Source organism: Triplophysa dalaica, chromosome 3 (genome assembly GCF_015846415.1).
Source record: "Triplophysa dalaica isolate WHDGS20190420 chromosome 3, ASM1584641v1, whole genome shotgun sequence".
NCBI lineage: Eukaryota > Metazoa > Chordata > Actinopteri > Cypriniformes > Nemacheilidae > Triplophysa > Triplophysa dalaica.
In genome coordinates, this window is record NC_079544.1 from 1,243,598 (window position 1) to 1,261,805 (window position 18,208).

General features: G+C 40.5%; 2 protein-coding genes across 2 annotated transcripts in view; both read left to right on the top strand.

Annotated features, from left to right (window-relative positions):
- slc22a23 (solute carrier family 22 member 23) overlaps positions 1–11,732 on the top strand; it is a 43,941-nt gene extending 32,209 nt beyond the window's left edge. The window contains 5 exon segments of the mRNA XM_056742555.1: positions 661–763; positions 855–1,090; positions 1,997–2,029; positions 6,372–6,495; positions 7,343–11,732. Coding sequence (XP_056598533.1) covers positions 661–763; positions 855–1,090; positions 1,997–2,029; positions 6,372–6,495; positions 7,343–8,762 — 1,916 coding nt within the window. The 3' untranslated portion in view covers positions 8,763–11,732.
- Positions 11,733–14,411: 2,679 nt separating this feature from the next.
- On the top strand, positions 14,412–17,781 carry tubb2 (tubulin, beta 2A class IIa). The gene is made up of 4 exons (XM_056742593.1): positions 14,412–14,594; positions 15,164–15,272; positions 15,926–16,036; positions 16,458–17,781. Exons 1-4 carry the CDS (start codon positions 14,538–14,540, stop codon positions 17,528–17,530), a joined length of 1,350 nt encoding a protein of 449 aa, XP_056598571.1. The 5' UTR covers positions 14,412–14,537; the 3' UTR covers positions 17,531–17,781.
- The last annotated feature ends 427 nt before the right edge of the window (positions 17,782–18,208 follow it).

Genomic DNA, 18,208 nt, shown 5'->3' on the forward strand with positions numbered 1-18,208 from the left:
AATCAGGTTTACAGTCTTTACTGCTAAATATTTGAAATATAGAAGAATCATTAAAGCTACAAAAGCACATTGATTTATTTTTCTTTTGTTCTTTGATTAATAACATTATAGTTTAAAGGCCTTTATATGAATAACATTGTGATTACCTAATGTAACGCTAGACAATGATGACAGAAAAAAAGGTATTTTTAAAGCGTTAAGGCCATTGCACATTGAGTCCAAAATTTGCATCAGAAATGTTTGCACTTTAAATAAATTAAAACATCCTCACGTTGTGTCAATCGCATTAACACACTGCCACCAAAATTTTGTCCGTAATAAACAATTTGGACGTGATAAGCTTGACAGCCTTTGGTATAAATCAATATTGTTATTATGTGTTTGTATGACGTTTTTAGCTTTGCAATTTGCTAACGTCAAAACTAAATATTGTTATCGAGTCTCTTGTACACATTAGTATGATGTGTGAGGTCCTGGATTACAAATGCTACCAGTGACCAACAATAGAACGAGTTGGTGACCTCCCCTGATAAAATCCCTCTTTGTTTGAATGGGACAGGACAAGGGACCATCTTAAGTAGACTGTAGACAACACTGAAGTTTATAAGGGCTTGGAACAGAGCTTTGATTGAATAGTTTCCTTACATCTCGTCATTTCAGAGCTAAACAGAGCCCTGCCAAAGCACTCCAAGAGGACGTGCATCGTAAAAATGGTTGGCACGAGGAACCTCTGGAAGAACATCGTGGTACTCTGCATCAACTCGTAAATTTCTTTTTATTGAGCACTAGGCTTTTTATTTGTTAAAGTTGTTTGGTTGGTTTGAACAAAAATAAGCTCTTCATTATTTTCTCAGACTTGCAGGTTACGGGATTCACCACTGCTTTGCACGCAGTATGGTGGACCCAAACATGGAGACAATCACTATGTTTCATAACTTCTACACTGACTACTACACAATGGCGGGCATAGCCGTGGCGTCCTGCGTGGCGCTGTGCCCTGCCGTGAGCGTGATGGGTCGGCGTGGAGGACTCCTCATGTTCATGATCATCACGGCGCTGGCGTCTCTTCTTCAGCTTGGCTTGCTCAACTGTGAGTGAATGCTTGACACACAATAATGCTGCACACACAGACTGAAACACTTGCTCATTTATGTCTGCTAATGTGTTTATTGGAAGTCAGTTTTATTTCTTTGGCGCTTTTCACAGTTTTTCATTGTTGTAAAGCCGTTTTATAGTAAACACATATCGATACAGATAGTTACAATGAAAATCGTAGTACATTGGATACGTAGAATGAATGGTATTAGTGCATTTCCGCCCTCCAAAAAGTACTATAAATCAACAGAAAGTAATTGACTGTAAGTTTGTAATTCCACTGTTATATTTATAGTGCGTGTATCAGATTGTTCGTAAGTTGCCTATTAATGATATTAGATAATATAGCTAATACATACTACCAAATAATCGTCTGTAAAGTACATTGAGTCCGAAATTTGCGTCTGACTTTTCCGCATGTTAAAAAAATAAATACAACCTTACATTGTGTCAATCATATTTACACATTCCTCTGAAATTTTCGTCCTTCATAGATTTTTTTAGCAATTTTCTGTGTTTCTGCATCCGTAGCAAACATTTTGAGAGATATTTAGTTCATGATTCAGACCATTGATGACTCTTATACTACGTTCAGATTCAAAAATTGATTAAAAAAGCAATTAACTTACACCTGGCACAGCACATCGCACTGCATGTTCATTGTTGCATCAATGTTGGAAAACATAATAGAAAGTCATGTTGATGATTTATTGTCAGTAAATTAATTTACAGGTAACAAAACCATTTGCATTATATTTCTATTATAACCCAGTGTATTCAGTAGTAGTACAGCTTTACCGTGGAAGAAACAATGTTTTATACTGATATGGCTGTCTAGTGTCACATTTGTATATTTTTGTTGTTTTTTTCCCCCCATGTGCTTCGTCCATGATGAATGAAGTGTTGGAAAAGTACAGTGTTCCACTGAATATGGGTAAAGTATTAACAATTTTCCTACAATCGCCTCTTTATTACCGTGTAACTCACTTTTATCCAGGGTTAATCTGTAGGCGTACTGTAATACAGAAGCTGTTATTATAAGCATCGACAATACCAGAAATTAAATAAATGGATAGTCAAAGAAATATTATACATTAAGCCAAACGCAATGCTACTAAACCACAAATGATAAAGAGCTTTCATATAGAGCGCTGTTGAAGAGTTTTGTTATTGGTTGAAAGTAGATTGTTCATCTCAATTGTCATGAGCTTTACTGTCTGTACTCCCATTTACATTCCAGCTCTTGATGAAAAGCCATTAGCCAACATGAAACAAAGGCTGCCCCTGCCAAACTAAACGCCATTTGACTTTCACTTTCCTCTCGTATTGCCTGTCGCGATTTGCATAAATGATATCTGGAGGAAACAGTTTGTTAAGTCTGACGTCACAGGCAACCACTTTCGGGTCCAACCGCTCTATCAGATGCCAAAGGCAAACAACATACAATGCTAGTGTAATCCTTTTACATAAACCGTTAAAATGTTCGTCTTGGGGATACCATGAGCCTGTAGTGTAGTGTTTATTAAATATTAGCTTAAATATGTGATGTGAAGAAACAGCTATTGAGATGGTAGTTTCACTTGAAAAGAAATTACGGCTTTGGACCCAAAAATGGTATTCCTTACCGTATTCATTAGGACTTTACTCTGCATTTGTTTCCCGGGGGTTTGTTAGGTGTCAGATTGGTGTGTCCCGGTCTTTAATCAAAGGACTAGCGCTTAGGAAACCTGACCGTGATGTCTCCACCCATCACCTGCGTACGGGCAAAAAAAGCTGTACTTGAACGCACCAGACAGACAACAGTCAACAATCAATAGCGATGACGCTCTGAGAACATTCTGACAAACAGTCTGCGATTCGACAGGCAGAATTGGTAAAAAAAACAGCTGAAGGCATCTGACTAGCGGTGACACTGCAGAACACACCAACAAAACTAAGGTCAACAGACGCTTACAAACCATCTGACATTGCCAGACGTCCGACCTTCGGCATGTTGTGTCTCGGCCTTAAGAGTCGAGGATGTCCTGTCAGTTCAAGTATAAGAAGAAGCTCATTGGTCGTCCCATCAAGGCCACGAGAATCCACCTCGGCCATTGCCAGCTGTAATTGAAAGCACATAGGAAGTTGTCTTTGAGTCGACAGGGCATTATCTCAGCGGGGAGTTAAGTTGTTGGGGCTATTAATGCTGACCCGCCAGAACGGCGAACAATAAATCGTTTAGTGCTAGAGGTGCTTTCACCCTGATAATAATGAAATCACTTGAGGTCACAGAGTCATCGTGCTGTTGGTCGCTAGCAAGCATTTTTGCAGCCAGCTGAATCAGGCGCTGAATAACTAAACCTGCCTGCGCCTGGTAGTTTTATTATCATGTCACTCCTCATTTGCATATTGATGAGACTTTTACACAAACGGTCTCGGTCTCTTTTAGTGCTTCAGATCGGGAGCTCTCGCTGAATATCTCAAGCAACATGCAACACGACATTCTGTGGGTGGCTTGTATCTGAAACTGCATTAAAATCCTGCACCACATAGTTTTAATGTATGTATTGTATACATTCTGCTTGGCTGTATATTGTTCCTTAGTCGGTTTCAGCGGAGGCAGAATGATTATTTGACACGTGTAACAACGTGCCCGCTCAAGACGAAGCTTAACGAGTTAAGGGAGTACACCAAACACAAAACAAAGGGTAAATCCCAGTCAAAGGTTCATTCCTATTGAAAGACAGCAGAATCCCATCGTCTTACAGCTTCATTTAAAAGACTTCTCTTTCTCATTGGAATGTCAAGCGATTGAAATGAAAGTGACCCCAGGAGGGCCAGCTGTGGTCTTCCTGCCTGTCTCAGCTTGCGTTTGCCCTTCTTTCCTCACTCAAGGCTTGGCTGCGTTCTCTCTAGTGTTCACAGAGGCAGGAATCCATCCTGCTGTCAGTGCCGAGAACAAAGACTGCAGTCAGTTGAAGAGTTCATGTCGTTTCCTCGGGCCGTAGGCCTGCTGGAATAACAATGATCTTACTGATGGGTTCACCAACGTTCTGCATTGGGTGTGAACATGAGCGCTCACTTAAAACAGTGGTTTTTTTGCCTTTATGGACAAAACATTATTAGATTACAGATTTACATTAAATAAATATAGAGAGTATGTAAGTGGGATGCTAAGCAAAAGAGCCCAGGGCTTAGGGATCCCTTCTATAATCTAATAGTGCCTTCACATGCTTCAGAAGACCTCAGTTGTGAATGCACATGTTTGATGACGCCACTTTCAAGTACTTAATGGTCAGTGAGAATAGAGAATGGACCAGCTTGCTGACAATAACATCATTTCAAGCCATTAACTGTCTGTATTTCTTTATATTTTTCACTACTGACCGTCTTATTTACTCCTGTGTTAAATGGCTTTGGGTCTCTTAGAAGTTACCAGTTCTAGTTAGGATTTGAGGGGCAGTCAGCAACTGGTATTTGTGATTAAGGTTGTGTACTGGTCAAAAAGTTTGGGATACTTTAGTAAAATGTTTCTCATTATTAAAAAAACTATTATCTGAAGGTGTAGCTTAAATGTCTGATATTAGTTTAGTAGACAAAAATATAATTTTGCAAACATACATGTCATTGACGTGACAGAACTAACATTTCATTTAAATAAAAAATGTTTATTGAATGGATGACTTTGACTGATAAATGAAAAAGAGCAGTCAAATGCACATAATAGATGGGAACTGTTTTAATATTGTTTAAATCTGCTTGAGAAAATGACAAAAGACACATTTCTGCAAATTCTAGTCAAAGGGTGACGACAAAAAAGATCAAATATGTAATATACGTGTATGTTAATATTACCTTGCCTAAAAAACATGAACACATAAGTGAGCAAATGTCCCCAAACCTTTATACCGGTAATGTAAGGGCAACATAAGTATCTAGGATTTTTTAGTTTTTATATTCACTAATAAAAACTCGTCTAATGCAGCTCTTCACCCAAATATGAAAATAAATTACTCGCCCAAATCCTATCCCAGAACAAAAAATGAATCATTTTATATTAAAATGCCATCATGCTATTTCATATTTTTGGCTGAAAATGGCAGAGCATCAAAAATAATCTATCATTAAAGTAATAAAAATGACTCCAGTGGGTTAATAAATGTCTTCCAAACCCAAACGGTGCATTTGATAGAGAAAAAAAACGGCAACATGAATTCTATTTAGATCGAGACACGCAAGCAAGCTGCAAAGTATCCTTCATGTTTCTAGCACAAATGCTGCCGAGTATAAGAGCAAATGTTAAAAGCAGAAAGTTGAAACACTGTGTGAATGGTTTTCTTGAAGCTTGCGATGGTCTTCAGACAGGAAAAAATAGCGGGTGGTCATATTGATGCTTGTCTTAGGAAACACCACCAATAAAATCATTTACCCAATCTTTGCATCAAACGCTTCCAAATAAAGTCACGTGCATCTATTGGACTATATAAACCTCTCATTCAAGAGGTCCTTGTAAGAATGACTGCATAACGGTCAGTTGAAAACATCCTGATATTGCAAGTCTGTCATTCCACTATAAGATCATTTACAAAATGTAAAAAATGATACAGATGATTGTGTATGCAAACTTGTTTCAACAAATTCCATCAATGCATGCCATTTGCTTCCACAAGATTCCTGTGATGACATCTGTGGGTTTAAAGGCAGTGTTTGGTCTTGCCTGTTGCATGACTCAACCAGCTGAACCAAAATGAATTTGCTCTTTATACGGTTTGTGATCACACATGGAAACTTTTGTTTGCAAAAAGAATGAATGCCAGAAATACATCGCGAAGATCCAAAGAAAATTCCTGAAGCCCCTTATCCAAAAAATAGCAAAGTACTTGAGGATAATGTGAAGCCAAGGTCCATTTTTCTAACTTGAAAGTGAACCGTATGTGCAGGAAAAACTTTAAATCAACAACAATCTGTTGACGGTCTGTGCTCAGCTTGATATACAGCGGCTGAGTGATAGACAAAACAAAACAAAAACACTTGCACGTGAATAGGGAGAAAACACTCTTTGGGATTAAAAGCTTTGAAGCTGGAGGTGTACATCAATTTTGAGCAAGTCAAACACAAGTAGACAGACTGTAAGTCTTAGTAAAGGAAACAACAAAATTGTATTTAACCTTGTGTTTGCCTGAACAGAAGTAATCAACTTGAAAAAAAAATGTTGTTTGTAGATCATGTTTGTTCATGTATATGTAATGCATATCTATTCCTTGACTTGACAAATGATTGTGATTCTTGTGCCACAGATACCTCTGATACGCTGAAGTCCAATTTTTCAGTGGCTTTCTCCATCATTGGCATGTTCTCCTCCCACGCTGTCAGCAACCTCAGCATCTTCTTCTGTGCTGAAATTACCCCTACTGTTATTAGGTGAGTAATGAAACATGGAAGATTGATAAAAATATATATATATTTAAAAAACAACAATCAGGCTTAGAGATTGGTTAAAATTCTTCAAGTACAGGGATTCTTAAGCCATATTGGCACGGGGTTTGTTTTATATAGAGAGAAGGGGTAAAGTAATCATTACTTTTGATTATTGTTAATTATTCTTATTAATTATGAGGTTTTCCCTTTGGCAAGTTAGCATTTGTTACAAATGAGGTAGTAAAATGTTTCAAATGAATATTTAATAACTTACTTATGATGTAAGTAGCTGTGTAATAAATGGGGTAATGTACAGCATCGGGATTCATTCTCACAACCGGTTGCTTGACTTATATACCTCTCTTACTTAGATATACTTTTGTGCACAAGATATCATAAAGCAACGTCATGGGATGGTGGTGATGCGTAAATCGAATACCCTCCCACTTCTGGTAGTTTTCCTTAGATTTTTATTCCCGTGCGAATTGGCCATTAATATTACAGACGTCCTTTTGTAAAATAATTTTACCCACCTTCCCATGTAAAACTACTCCTCTCCGAATAGGGCTTTTGCTTCTGTCGTCATAAGGACATACATGTCCCCCAACAGATTGGGTCACATTCTGATGGTGGGATCTTAAATAGCAAAAGTAATTCAGATGTACCTGCAAAATCTGTAAAACCCAAACTGCACAGCATGATTCCTGATCTTTTGTGTCGATTCCAAGTGCTTGGTTTTGAAGGAATACGTGGTTATGTTTCCTGCTCATGGGTAAATTGACTTGTTTAGGCAAGTGTTCTAAATGGTTGCTTTTCATCGCTAACCTTGTATCTCTTGTTTGCTCAACAGGGGTGGTGGTCTAGGTCTGGTCCTGGCCAGTGCTGGTTTCGGCATGTTGACAGCACCCATCATGGAGCTTCACAACCAGAAAGGCTATTTCCTACATCATGTCATTTTCGCCTGCTGCACTCTTATCTGCATCATCTGCATCCTGCTGCTGCCAGAGACTCAAAATCGTCCGCTACCAGAAACGTTGGCTGATGGTGAAAGTTATGCACGACAGCCGCTTCTGCCAACACGCAAGCCAGGGGAGCAACGTTCTCTGCTGATCAAGTCTGAGAGCCGCGAGTACACGAGGGTTGGAGACACGCCTCTTCATGAAGCAGCTGCAACTGCTATTTCCACTATGGATTCTACTGCCTCATCAGCCGTCGACCTCCCAACACTCCATGAAGCGCCTGGTCCGTTACAATTCATAAGAATGAAGAAATTGGCTTCTACCCAAGAGCAAGATGAAATAAGGCAAACCATTGACGAGTATCCCACATCTGTCATCACGCTTGTGTCCTCTGCTCCATCTGTGAAGGACCCTCTCCTCGGCTGTATTCCAAACACATCTACCCCAATTATTATTAGTTCTGTTCGGGCATCTAAAATGGAATCCCCCCCTGATGTTATCTTAGATGTTTTGCCTTCTTCTACTGTGGACACTCCTTTGATCACCGACCCAGTCTTAGAGTCCCTGACCCCAACTGCTTCGACTGCTAACGTCTTATCCTCATCGACTGAGGTTCTACCTCCGGCATTTCTAGATGTAGGTATTCCTCCTATTGCGCAAACTCCTGTGCCAGTTGCCAATGACAGCAACTTCCAAGCTGAGATGGACTCTTCAGGTCTGCTTCTTGACTCTCCATTGCCTTCTTTGGTCAGTGATTCTAACGTCCAACTTGCAGTGGACTCTTCGGATACCCCGATAAACGACATCATTCCTCTCTGCAACACAAACGTGACCGATGCATTACCCCTGTCCACTGGTCAATTGCCCACACAACCTTCCTCATCAGACTCTCCTGTTCATCTAGTCAATGAAATTCCACCGTCTCCCCCAACAGAACTATCATTAGATTCCCAGTCTGACCCGTCAAATCAAGTTCACCACATCCCAGCTGAATCACTCTCCTCACCTATAGATTCTGGTATTCCAATACTACTCTCAGTTGCTCCCTCTGCGATGGACTCCTTAGAATCTGGCCCTTCTTCACCAGCTGTCCTCGAGTCTTCAGCGACCATAAATGATGGTGCATCTCTCCTTGCCACAGCAGACTCGAGCACAGCTCATGCTATAAGCACAGACTCTGTTACAGATTCTGGTATCCCGATGATTATGGACTTAACCACTTCCTCACCGATTGACTCAGGTGTACCTTCTGCTTTGGACTTGACTACCACAGAAACCAGCAATACTGCCAATGAAGTGTCATCTTCATGACAGACAGATTCATTAAGGCCGTAGGCAGCCTTATTTGAAGAAGCAGTTCTCATCATTTGGAGGACTCGTTCTGGTCATTTCAAGTGTCAAAGTACCCTATGCTTTCCAGGAGCCATGACAAAGGAAAAGCAAGAAAAGGTGAAGGTATACAATTATTTGACGAAAGGGATGAACCATAAGCAGGTCAACACTCAAAGCATCCGTGACTTGGTGTCCAGCGATGCCGGTATTTGCTTTTTGGGCAGTGTTATCATGTGTTATCATTGAGCTTCTATTATTAAAAACACTAGGACTACCACAGACAAGTTTTCACTGGAGTAACACTGGAATCAACAACAGTCTGACTGCTATCAAGTCTATAAACTTGGCAGCAACTCTTAACAGTATCCATCAAGGGTAGTCAGTTACGAACAGCACTGAGTATTTTTTTTTACAGCATCTGTGAAGTCCAGTAATATGGCTACTTGAAAATACACGATAAAAGGTTTGTCAAGAAAAATCCCTTCACTAAAGATAAGGAGATACAGTATATGCCTAAAGGGACTTACTCAGTAGCCAAACATTGTACATTTGATGCTGAACGGTGTGCCATGAAAGGCTAAAACCTTTTCAAAATTAGGAATCATATTAACTCTTCCGTGTTAAACGTACTCTACATGTTTTTATAAAGCTAATCACCAGATTCTGGTGGGGATAAAGTAATTTTAAGGAATATAGAAAATACAGGCATAGGACTATTTTGTAAGTGACCCACAACATGCTAAATCAAGTGTATGAAACAGATTAATTGTGAATGTGAAAACTTTGGTGAAATTTTGTAATTTATGCTGTTGTGGTACTGATGTGGAGCTTTACATAAAAAAAGGAAAAAGAAAATGTTATTTTGTCACTATTAATTAGTGTGCGCCCGTTACTTTGGGCCTTTGTTAGCAAATCCGTGTGAATGTATGTGGCACTTTATCTTTCACAATGACAACAAAGCATGTGAATGTCTAAAACAACATTTGTAAAAAAGTGAACAGAGAACAAATATCGATTTGAGAAGGTGGTAGTTGTCATTTTATTTGTGGGACGGTTTACCCGCAGCAATAACATATTTATAATATTTGACTCTTCTGTTGTTGTTGTTGTGGGGTTAACCTTTTTGTTGTTGTTTTCCATTGTTGTTTTTAGACATTCACACTTAACAAGTACTCATAGTTTTAATTGGCCAAAAATGGTTGACTTTGACCACAAGGTGCTCAATGTAATTGTACCACTAACATCTTTTTAGCAGCAGGTTTCTTCTAAGTTTGATGAAAGCAGGTTTTGAACATTGCAAAATCAAAAGAAAATGCATTATAAAATATGGCAATAAGAATGTTTACCTGCACTCGATAGCCAACAAATGTACGATTTTGTCCAATGGTTATGAATATTTTAATCATTTTATCTTAATATATTTTACCTCTGGCAATACTAATTGATTATTGAAAATGTATTATTGCAACAGAGCATGTAACATGTTTAAGAGAAGGTTCTTAACCAAGATTATTCCAAGGACAGAGGAATCGTCTGTTTTATCAAAATCATCACGGCCTTAATCTATTTATTTCCACAAAAGTATTGAGAATGACTTGTTACATTTGATACGTAGACGTGAGTCATTGCTTTACAAGTTTTCAGGTCAAAGGGACTCCTTAGAGGAATCCTAAATCTCATAAGAGTCGCGTACACAGATGACTGGTTTGGCATGCTTTTGGTTGTGTATTGCCTATTAGAGTCTCCAAGAATGACATTAGTTTGAAAAATTCTGAAAACTTGTCATTCAATTGAATGGACAGTTTATAGTCCAAATTAGTCGGTTCATACCTGTAATGATATCAAAAACAAGACTAGAGTTTGTAAAGAAAGCTCAGTCAAGAAACAGACTATGCTCTTGTGTTGCTTAGGCAGTAAATAACCGCAGAGAGCGCAACAGTTACCTTCAGATGCTTCAGCCATGTGTTGTTATTCAGGTTGCTAACTACAGTATAAACATGTTTAAATGATCTGATTTCTTGTCTCAAGTGTTTCTGAAGACGAGGATCCACATTATGAAACTCGTGTGACCAGAAGCATTGTATGTTTCCCTTCTCTACCCTATAGAGCAAACATTTTAAATCAGTCCATTCTCTACATCCACCATGTTGAAGTCTCGGCTCATAACTTGACATTACACTAGACAACAAGAGCTTATGAATGTCATATTACATCAAACAACATTCTTTCCTGCATGGTGCCCTGAACTATGTAGAACCTGTTCAGATTAAGTGTGAGACAGCAATGATGTAAGGACCCTTCTATAGCCAACATTCATTACATAAGTCTCAGTATCACCGCCAACACATCCATACTAGATTTTCTCGTCAAGTCATCCTAATAAGCACAATATTTTTTGGTATATGGCATTACAAGAATGCTGGGCGAGTGTGATTTTTGCATGCCATGGATGGCTGTTTGCAGTGGGAGGGAACAGTGTTTAGTGTTTTACTGCTGGCCACACAATAGCTCCTCTTTTACCTGAACCACATCATATTTACATACTTCAAAGATATATACATATTTTATGTATGTAAATACTGTAAAGTATAGTGGCCTCTTGGTTATAATAACTGTGGTAATGCCAAATTTGGTACTGCTTAGCTTTTCCGCAGCCAATGGTCGGATCAGTTTTGGAGCGAGCAGGACATGTCATGTTAGTTGTCCAACACAAACTATTTCAAATGCACGTGGTTTGTGACTGAGTATACCTCATGTACTTGAAAAGGGTATTTAACATGAGTATTCAGGTCAGAATGAATGCTCAAAGAGTACTGGCACGAGAGTGAATGTAAAAGACTAGTTGTTTGGGTTTCATCTACATTTTTTAACATGAATAATGCTCTTGTATATAAACCCGTATGTGTCGTAATATACTTTATGGAATAAAATCTATTTATTGATTACTGATGAATGTGTAAATGTCATTTGTCTTTTGTCTTTCGGCTGATCAAATACAATGCACAAGAACTGAAGCTGAGTCATGATGAAAAACAGAATAGTTTTTCCTTTGGGTTTTTGAAAAGTTTCACGTACACATGAGAGCGATATCAAAACAGTCTGCGTTTACACAGATCCAGGAAAATGGATAAAAACGATGTAGTATGCACGCCAGGCCAGTGGATGGCGATGCTTTTGTGTAAAGAAACAGGACACGTCTTTGCACACACACACTGACATGAACAGTTATAAGGAAACGTGTTTTTTAATAATAGTGCTTTGGTCGACATAAATGTCTGTTTAAAGTCTGGGGATTGTAAACAGTGTGTCTCAGCTGCTCTTATTGGTGCAGAAAATCCACATTTTGTTGGGAAATCATTAATAGATAGTTGAACAGCGAGAGCTCACAGCACGTGACGTCATCATTTTCAGAAAGGTCCGTCTTGCAGTTTACATGGAAACGAAATGGCAGCGTTTTCAAAAAGTTGCACTTTTGAGACCAGCTTTCGAACTTATGCGTTTTCAGTTCCCCAAAACGTAGTTCCTGTCTAAACGAACGGCTACAACGCATAAGTTTTCCGTTTTCAACTCGTCTAAACTGCCTCTAGGCCACTGTTTTTACTGTAATAATTGATAAGTTAAAGGTGCACAATATGTTATTTTGGCTGCTAGAGGTCACTAAACAAAATCACTGGTGTGGTTATGTTAAGGAGAGTGGAATCATGGGAGTTATTGTCCTCATTTCAACTGCCAATGGAATGAATCTGAGCACTGCTAATGCATTTATTTACAATGACGATATGATGTCATACGACAATCGGAGTGGGTAGGGACCGCTACGCTGATTTCATTCTTCTTAAACTTAATTAAAATCAATACATCATGTCAGTGAATTGTGCATCAACTCATGTTAAAGGGGCCATATGGCGCGAACACGTGTTTTTCTGTCTTTGGTGTGTGATAAGTCGCCCATACATAAATTAAACACATAAATTGCAAAAATGAAGTGTGGGAACAAAAGATGCATTCTGTCTAAAAGTGAATGCTCACCCAGACCTGCCTGAAACACCTCATGGAACCACACCCCCACAAATCTACATCAGTTGGTGGTCTGATTTGACTAAGACCACTCAAATCTATACACAAGTAAGGGGGATTGAAGAGGAACCTGATGCTCCAAATATGGTCAGAGGCATTTCCATCACACGCTTGCAGTATTCCACCAATCACTACGCACTGGTTAACTGGCGAATCAGAGAACACCTCGCTTTTCAGAGCCATGAGCTTTGTAAAAAATTTCAGAGAGGAGATACAAACATGCACGGTATGTGGAAAATACAGCGTTTTTAACCTTAAATCGTTTACAAACATTGCAGTACATCTACAACGAATGATAACATTCATTATAGCCGTTTTTTATGTATCACTATTTAATTCAACCGAAGTTGTCCAATGTGTGGCACAATTTAAACAGATTTAAAATTAATATTAAAAAGAAAGATTGTTGTTGTGAGGTTATGAACTGCTCACTCCACCCCTCCCATCCAAAGCACTACGGAGGCTGAGAGAGGATTAAGATGTCGTCACGCTTTTGCATCTTTGCCGGAGAAGATAATGCATTCACGAAACGTGTTCTGTAGAGTAGTTTATCCGTTTAGGGCCACTGTAGAGTCAACATGCTGACATGTCAACAACACGCAAGTGCATAAGGTGCATACAGGCCAAAACAGCACGACTGAGCGTGATACCGCTTTTACAAGGGCAACTGATGCACATGTCAACATGTCATACAATCAAAACTGTATTTTTCCATATAGTAACATAGCATTAACCCTTACAAGCTGTTGACCGAACAGCACTGGACCCTTTCACTTCTATTGCATGAACACACAACCAATGCAAGTGAATGTGGGCTGTTAACAACATTTCAATTGACAAGAGGGTGAGCAAACAATGACAGAGTTTTATTTTTGGCTGAAATGTCCCTTTCAAGAAGGTTTTTAGCAAGCACGTGTGTTTTACATATATTTCCATATAGTCTATGATTATTCTGTAAGGGAGGAGTGTGCCAACAACCTCTTGTGTGTCGACCTATTTTCTGACTTCTTTAAAAATGAGTATTCATTACTTAGTCGAAAACCTCAGCAGAACTTAAAAACGTCTGCTTTGACTGTCTTAAAATGAGCGTGCGCGTGCGTGCGTGCGTGTGAGAGATTTTGCGTGATTATCTGCGTCATGTCCACTGAGAAAATAATAACTGCACAATTCAGATATTAATCCAACGTCAGAATTCATTTAAATACACGATAAACGTGCTTATAAGATTTAAATGATTCTAAACCTGTGTACGAAGAGACGACGTATCTCGTGTCTATACACGAGTGAACACTGACCTCTGCCGGACCGGAGTGGCAGGATTTAAAAACGCACAGATATCTTTTGCGCGGGGAAAGAAACAAAATTATGCGTAAACTGAATTATAAATAATAATATCATGTAATACTGTGACAAGAGCGGCTCACCTTTACAGTTTCGTGTTATGGAAATGCTGATTCATCCGTATGGAACTCATCATGGCGTTAGTGGGAGTGACGGGAGGTCACGTGACGCTGCACCATCACTGCATCAAACCCGCCGCTTCTCATTGGCTGACGGGGAGTCAGAAGACATCCACAAGCTCCATAAACCGCTGAGTGTTGTCATCACGCTGACAGACGGAGCAGAAGCTGAAGAAGCTGCAGTCACACATCGGGAAGCTTTTGTCATTACAGCACAATGAGGGAAATTGTTCACATTCAGGCCGGACAGTGCGGTAACCAGATCGGTGCCAAGGTAAGAATTTGACGCCGTGTTGCGCATTTCTACTAAAAACAAACGACAGGCCTAATAATGAAAAGGATTTAATAGAAAAGTAAGCTTGTGTGAAGAGAGAGAGTGTGAAGAGAGTGTGAAGAGAGAAGTGTGTGTTTTATGTGGCACAAGCGTCGTGTGTGGGTGTGGTGAAGGTCTGCAGTGGCTGTTTGGGGTATTGTGCTGAATTCATCAATGCGCCATTGCACTTATCACAGTGTTTCAGGCCTTTAAAACCGCAATAACCTTAAAAATGTGTTTTATTCGCTGTATTTGTCTCTCACGGTTTGATTATTTCCACATGTTTTGCTTTGATTAAAACTGTGAGATTGCTTTTCTTTGTTACGTTTTTGTGAAATTGAACTTTTAGTCGTTTTTATACCTAAAGTGTTTTTTATTAAATGTACTGTATGCAGATTTCTTCTTTATGTAATGTTGGGTGGGGGCGGGACGGGACGGGGGCTAGAATCAATGCACCTGTTTCAACACAATGTGAATAGCACAGGCGTTTACATTGCAGCACTTCTTCACATTACATTCATCTGTTTCAGTTTTGGGAGGTGATAAGCGATGAACACGGCATTGACCCCACCGGCAGTTATCAAGGTGACAGTGATCTGCAGCTGGAGAGGATAAACGTATATTACAATGAGGCCTCTGGTAAGCAACGGTATCACTACCTGTGCAACAGCATTTTCATGTCGGTCGGTTTGTGATCAGATGTGTGTTTATAAGGTGTGTGTGCGCTGAATGCAGTCGGATTACCTCATCAGTAGTTGTGCTTTGCGGTTCTGCCGGCTCTACTCCCCTGACAACAGACCTAATTCTGCAGCTGTCAGCTATTGGCCGCCCTTAAAACGCCAGTCTGACCCTCTGCTTATACATTATTGATTTCATTTGGGTGATACTCGGAGACTGAAATGGTAATCACTGCACATTTATCCGTCCGCCGTTTGACCGGCAGTAGTCACATTCTTCTGTCGTGCGATTTAGACAAGAACGTTCAATCATCCGTTATTAACCTGAACTGCTGACGATGAGATAAAGAGAAACGGGGATTTAATAACAACTGCAATCGTTCAGTAAGAGTCCAGATGTGCTGCTGTCGTCATCGTAACGGATGATCCTGCACTTTTTAAGATGGTCAGCATTTATTTGACAAAAAGATCTCTGGCTGTGGGGAAACGAATGACAGGAGACACGCATACTAAAAATTCATTTATGACATTTTGCAAGTGTTGAAAGCATTTTTATTCACAGCTTTATCTGAATGCAACGTGAATTTGTAACACTCGCCCCATTTTGTTTCACAGGAGGTAAATATGTCCCCCGTGCAATCCTGGTGGATCTGGAGCCTGGCACCATGGACTCCGTGCGCTCGGGCCCATTTGGACAAATCTTCAGGCCAGATAATTTTGTTTTTGGTGTGTTTATGAATCCCATACGCTATATAGACTAACATTAATTCTGTACACCTTTGTCATTTGAAAACGTGGATTAGTAAGGCTTTTACACTCATTTTAGATTTACAAATGTTTGCATTGACACTTCTGCCAAATTTAAGCCGACTTTCTTCCATGGAACACAAAAGGAAATATTTTAAAGAATGTCTTTAGTGCCCTTTCAATGAAAAAAATGGAAATCGAGACCAAATCACAAAAATTTGATCTTCGAAGCACCAAACAGCTCTTGTACTATAATCCAACGATTACTGTAGACATTCAGCTTAATACTTTTGTGTTGCACAGAAGACTGTCTTGGATCAACACGAAGGCGAGTAAATGACAATATTTTGTGTTGTTTTACGAAGCCGCGTATGTGTGTAAAACTGGGACTTTCTTTCAGGTCAAAGCGGCGCTGGGAACAACTGGGCTAAAGGCCACTACACAGAAGGAGCAGAGCTGGTGGACTCTGTGTTGGATGTTGTACGCAAAGAGTCGGAAAACTGCGACTGCCTGCAGGGCTTCCAGCTCACACACTCCCTGGGCGGAGGCACCGGGTCGGGCATGGGTACCCTACTCATTAGCAAGATCCGAGAGGAGTACCCCGATCGCATCATGAACACCTTCAGCGTCATGCCTTCACCAAAGGTGTCCGACACGGTAGTGGAGCCTTACAACGCTACGCTATCCGTGCATCAACTGGTGGAAAACACAGACGAGACGTTCTGCATCGACAATGAAGCGCTCTATGACATCTGCTTCCGCACGCTCAAACTCACCACTCCTACTTACGGCGACCTGAACCACCTCGTCTCTGTGACCATGAGCGGGGTCACCACCTGCCTGCGATTCCCGGGTCAACTGAACGCCGACCTCCGCAAGCTGGCCGTCAACATGGTGCCCTTCCCTCGCCTCCACTTCTTCATGCCTGGCTTCGCCCCACTGACAAGCCGCGGAAGCCAGCAGTATCGCGCCCTCTCCGTCCCGGAGCTGACACAGCAGATGTTCGACGCCAAGAACATGATGGCGGCCTGCGACCCACGCCACGGCCGCTACCTCACTGTGGCAGCCATCTTCCGTGGACGTATGTCCATGAAAGAGGTGGACGAGCAGATGCTCAGCGTTCAGAACAAGAACAGCAGCTACTTCGTGGAATGGATCCCCAACAACGTCAAGACGGCAGTTTGCGACATCCCACCCCGTGGTCTCAAAATGTCGGCCACGTTCATCGGCAACAGCACGGCCATTCAGGAGCTGTTCCGTAGGATCTCCGAGCAGTTCACCGCCATGTTCAGACGCAAGGCTTTCCTGCACTGGTACACCGGAGAGGGAATGGATGAGATGGAGTTCACAGAAGCCGAGAGCAACATGAACGACCTGGTCTCCGAGTACCAGCAGTATCAAGACGCTACCGTTGATGAGATCGGAGAATATGAGGAGGACGATCTCGAAGACGAGGAGGATGTTCGCCATTGAGAGAGCTCTCTAAAAAGCTGCACAGTTGATAATATTTTATTTTGAAATCCATGGCTTGTAGTTTAAATGCTAATGCAATAGCAATGTGAACAACACTGCAACTTCATAATTCAACAGGTGCTGTTGCTTACGGTCCAGGCTGGTGGAGAGACGAGTAGACCGTCAGTTCATCAACAGCATCATCGGTCCTTTTTGTGTTGTAACATATTTCAATCCCTGTTGCCATGTGGAATAAATTACAATAAATCACACATTTATCGCAGAGTCTCTTTTCTTTAATGGTTCAATTCAAGTATGAGATGATAAATCTTAATTCATCTTACATTTTAAAGTGTAAAACAATGAATGTTTGGTGTTTATTTGTAAATGCGTCAGTCCTAGTGCAGAACTATACAGGACTGTCCAAGTTTCAACAATTCAATCAAACAAAGCCAATATCAAGCCCCGCCCTACACTTTCTTTTTCTTTCAGAAGGCATTTTACTCTTGGATACACTGGTAGCACTACCATTGCAACTTTCTTCTCAAGGGGTGTTGAGTTCAGAGCTAGAACCGAGCCTTGGGTTCCAGCCCCCTTCAAGGACAGCAAGCCAAGTTTGATTACCACTAACACAAGACTGCAGTTGTGTCCCAAATGACATGCTACACACTATGCACTCGACCATCTAGTGTGTGAATT

Bases quoted from the DNA above. Each gene is read 5' to 3' on its own strand.
- tubb2 (XM_056742593.1), top strand. From the start codon at position 14,538: ATGAGGGAAATTGTTCACATTCAGGCCGGACAGTGCGGTAACCAGATC. The intron at 14,595-15,163 runs GTAAGAATTTGA...CATCTGTTTCAG, and splicing joins GTAACCAGATCGGTGCCAAG to TTTTGGGAGGTGATAAGCGA. The intron at 16,037-16,457 runs GTGTGTTTATGA...ACTTTCTTTCAG, and splicing joins GCCAGATAATTTTGTTTTTG to GTCAAAGCGGCGCTGGGAAC.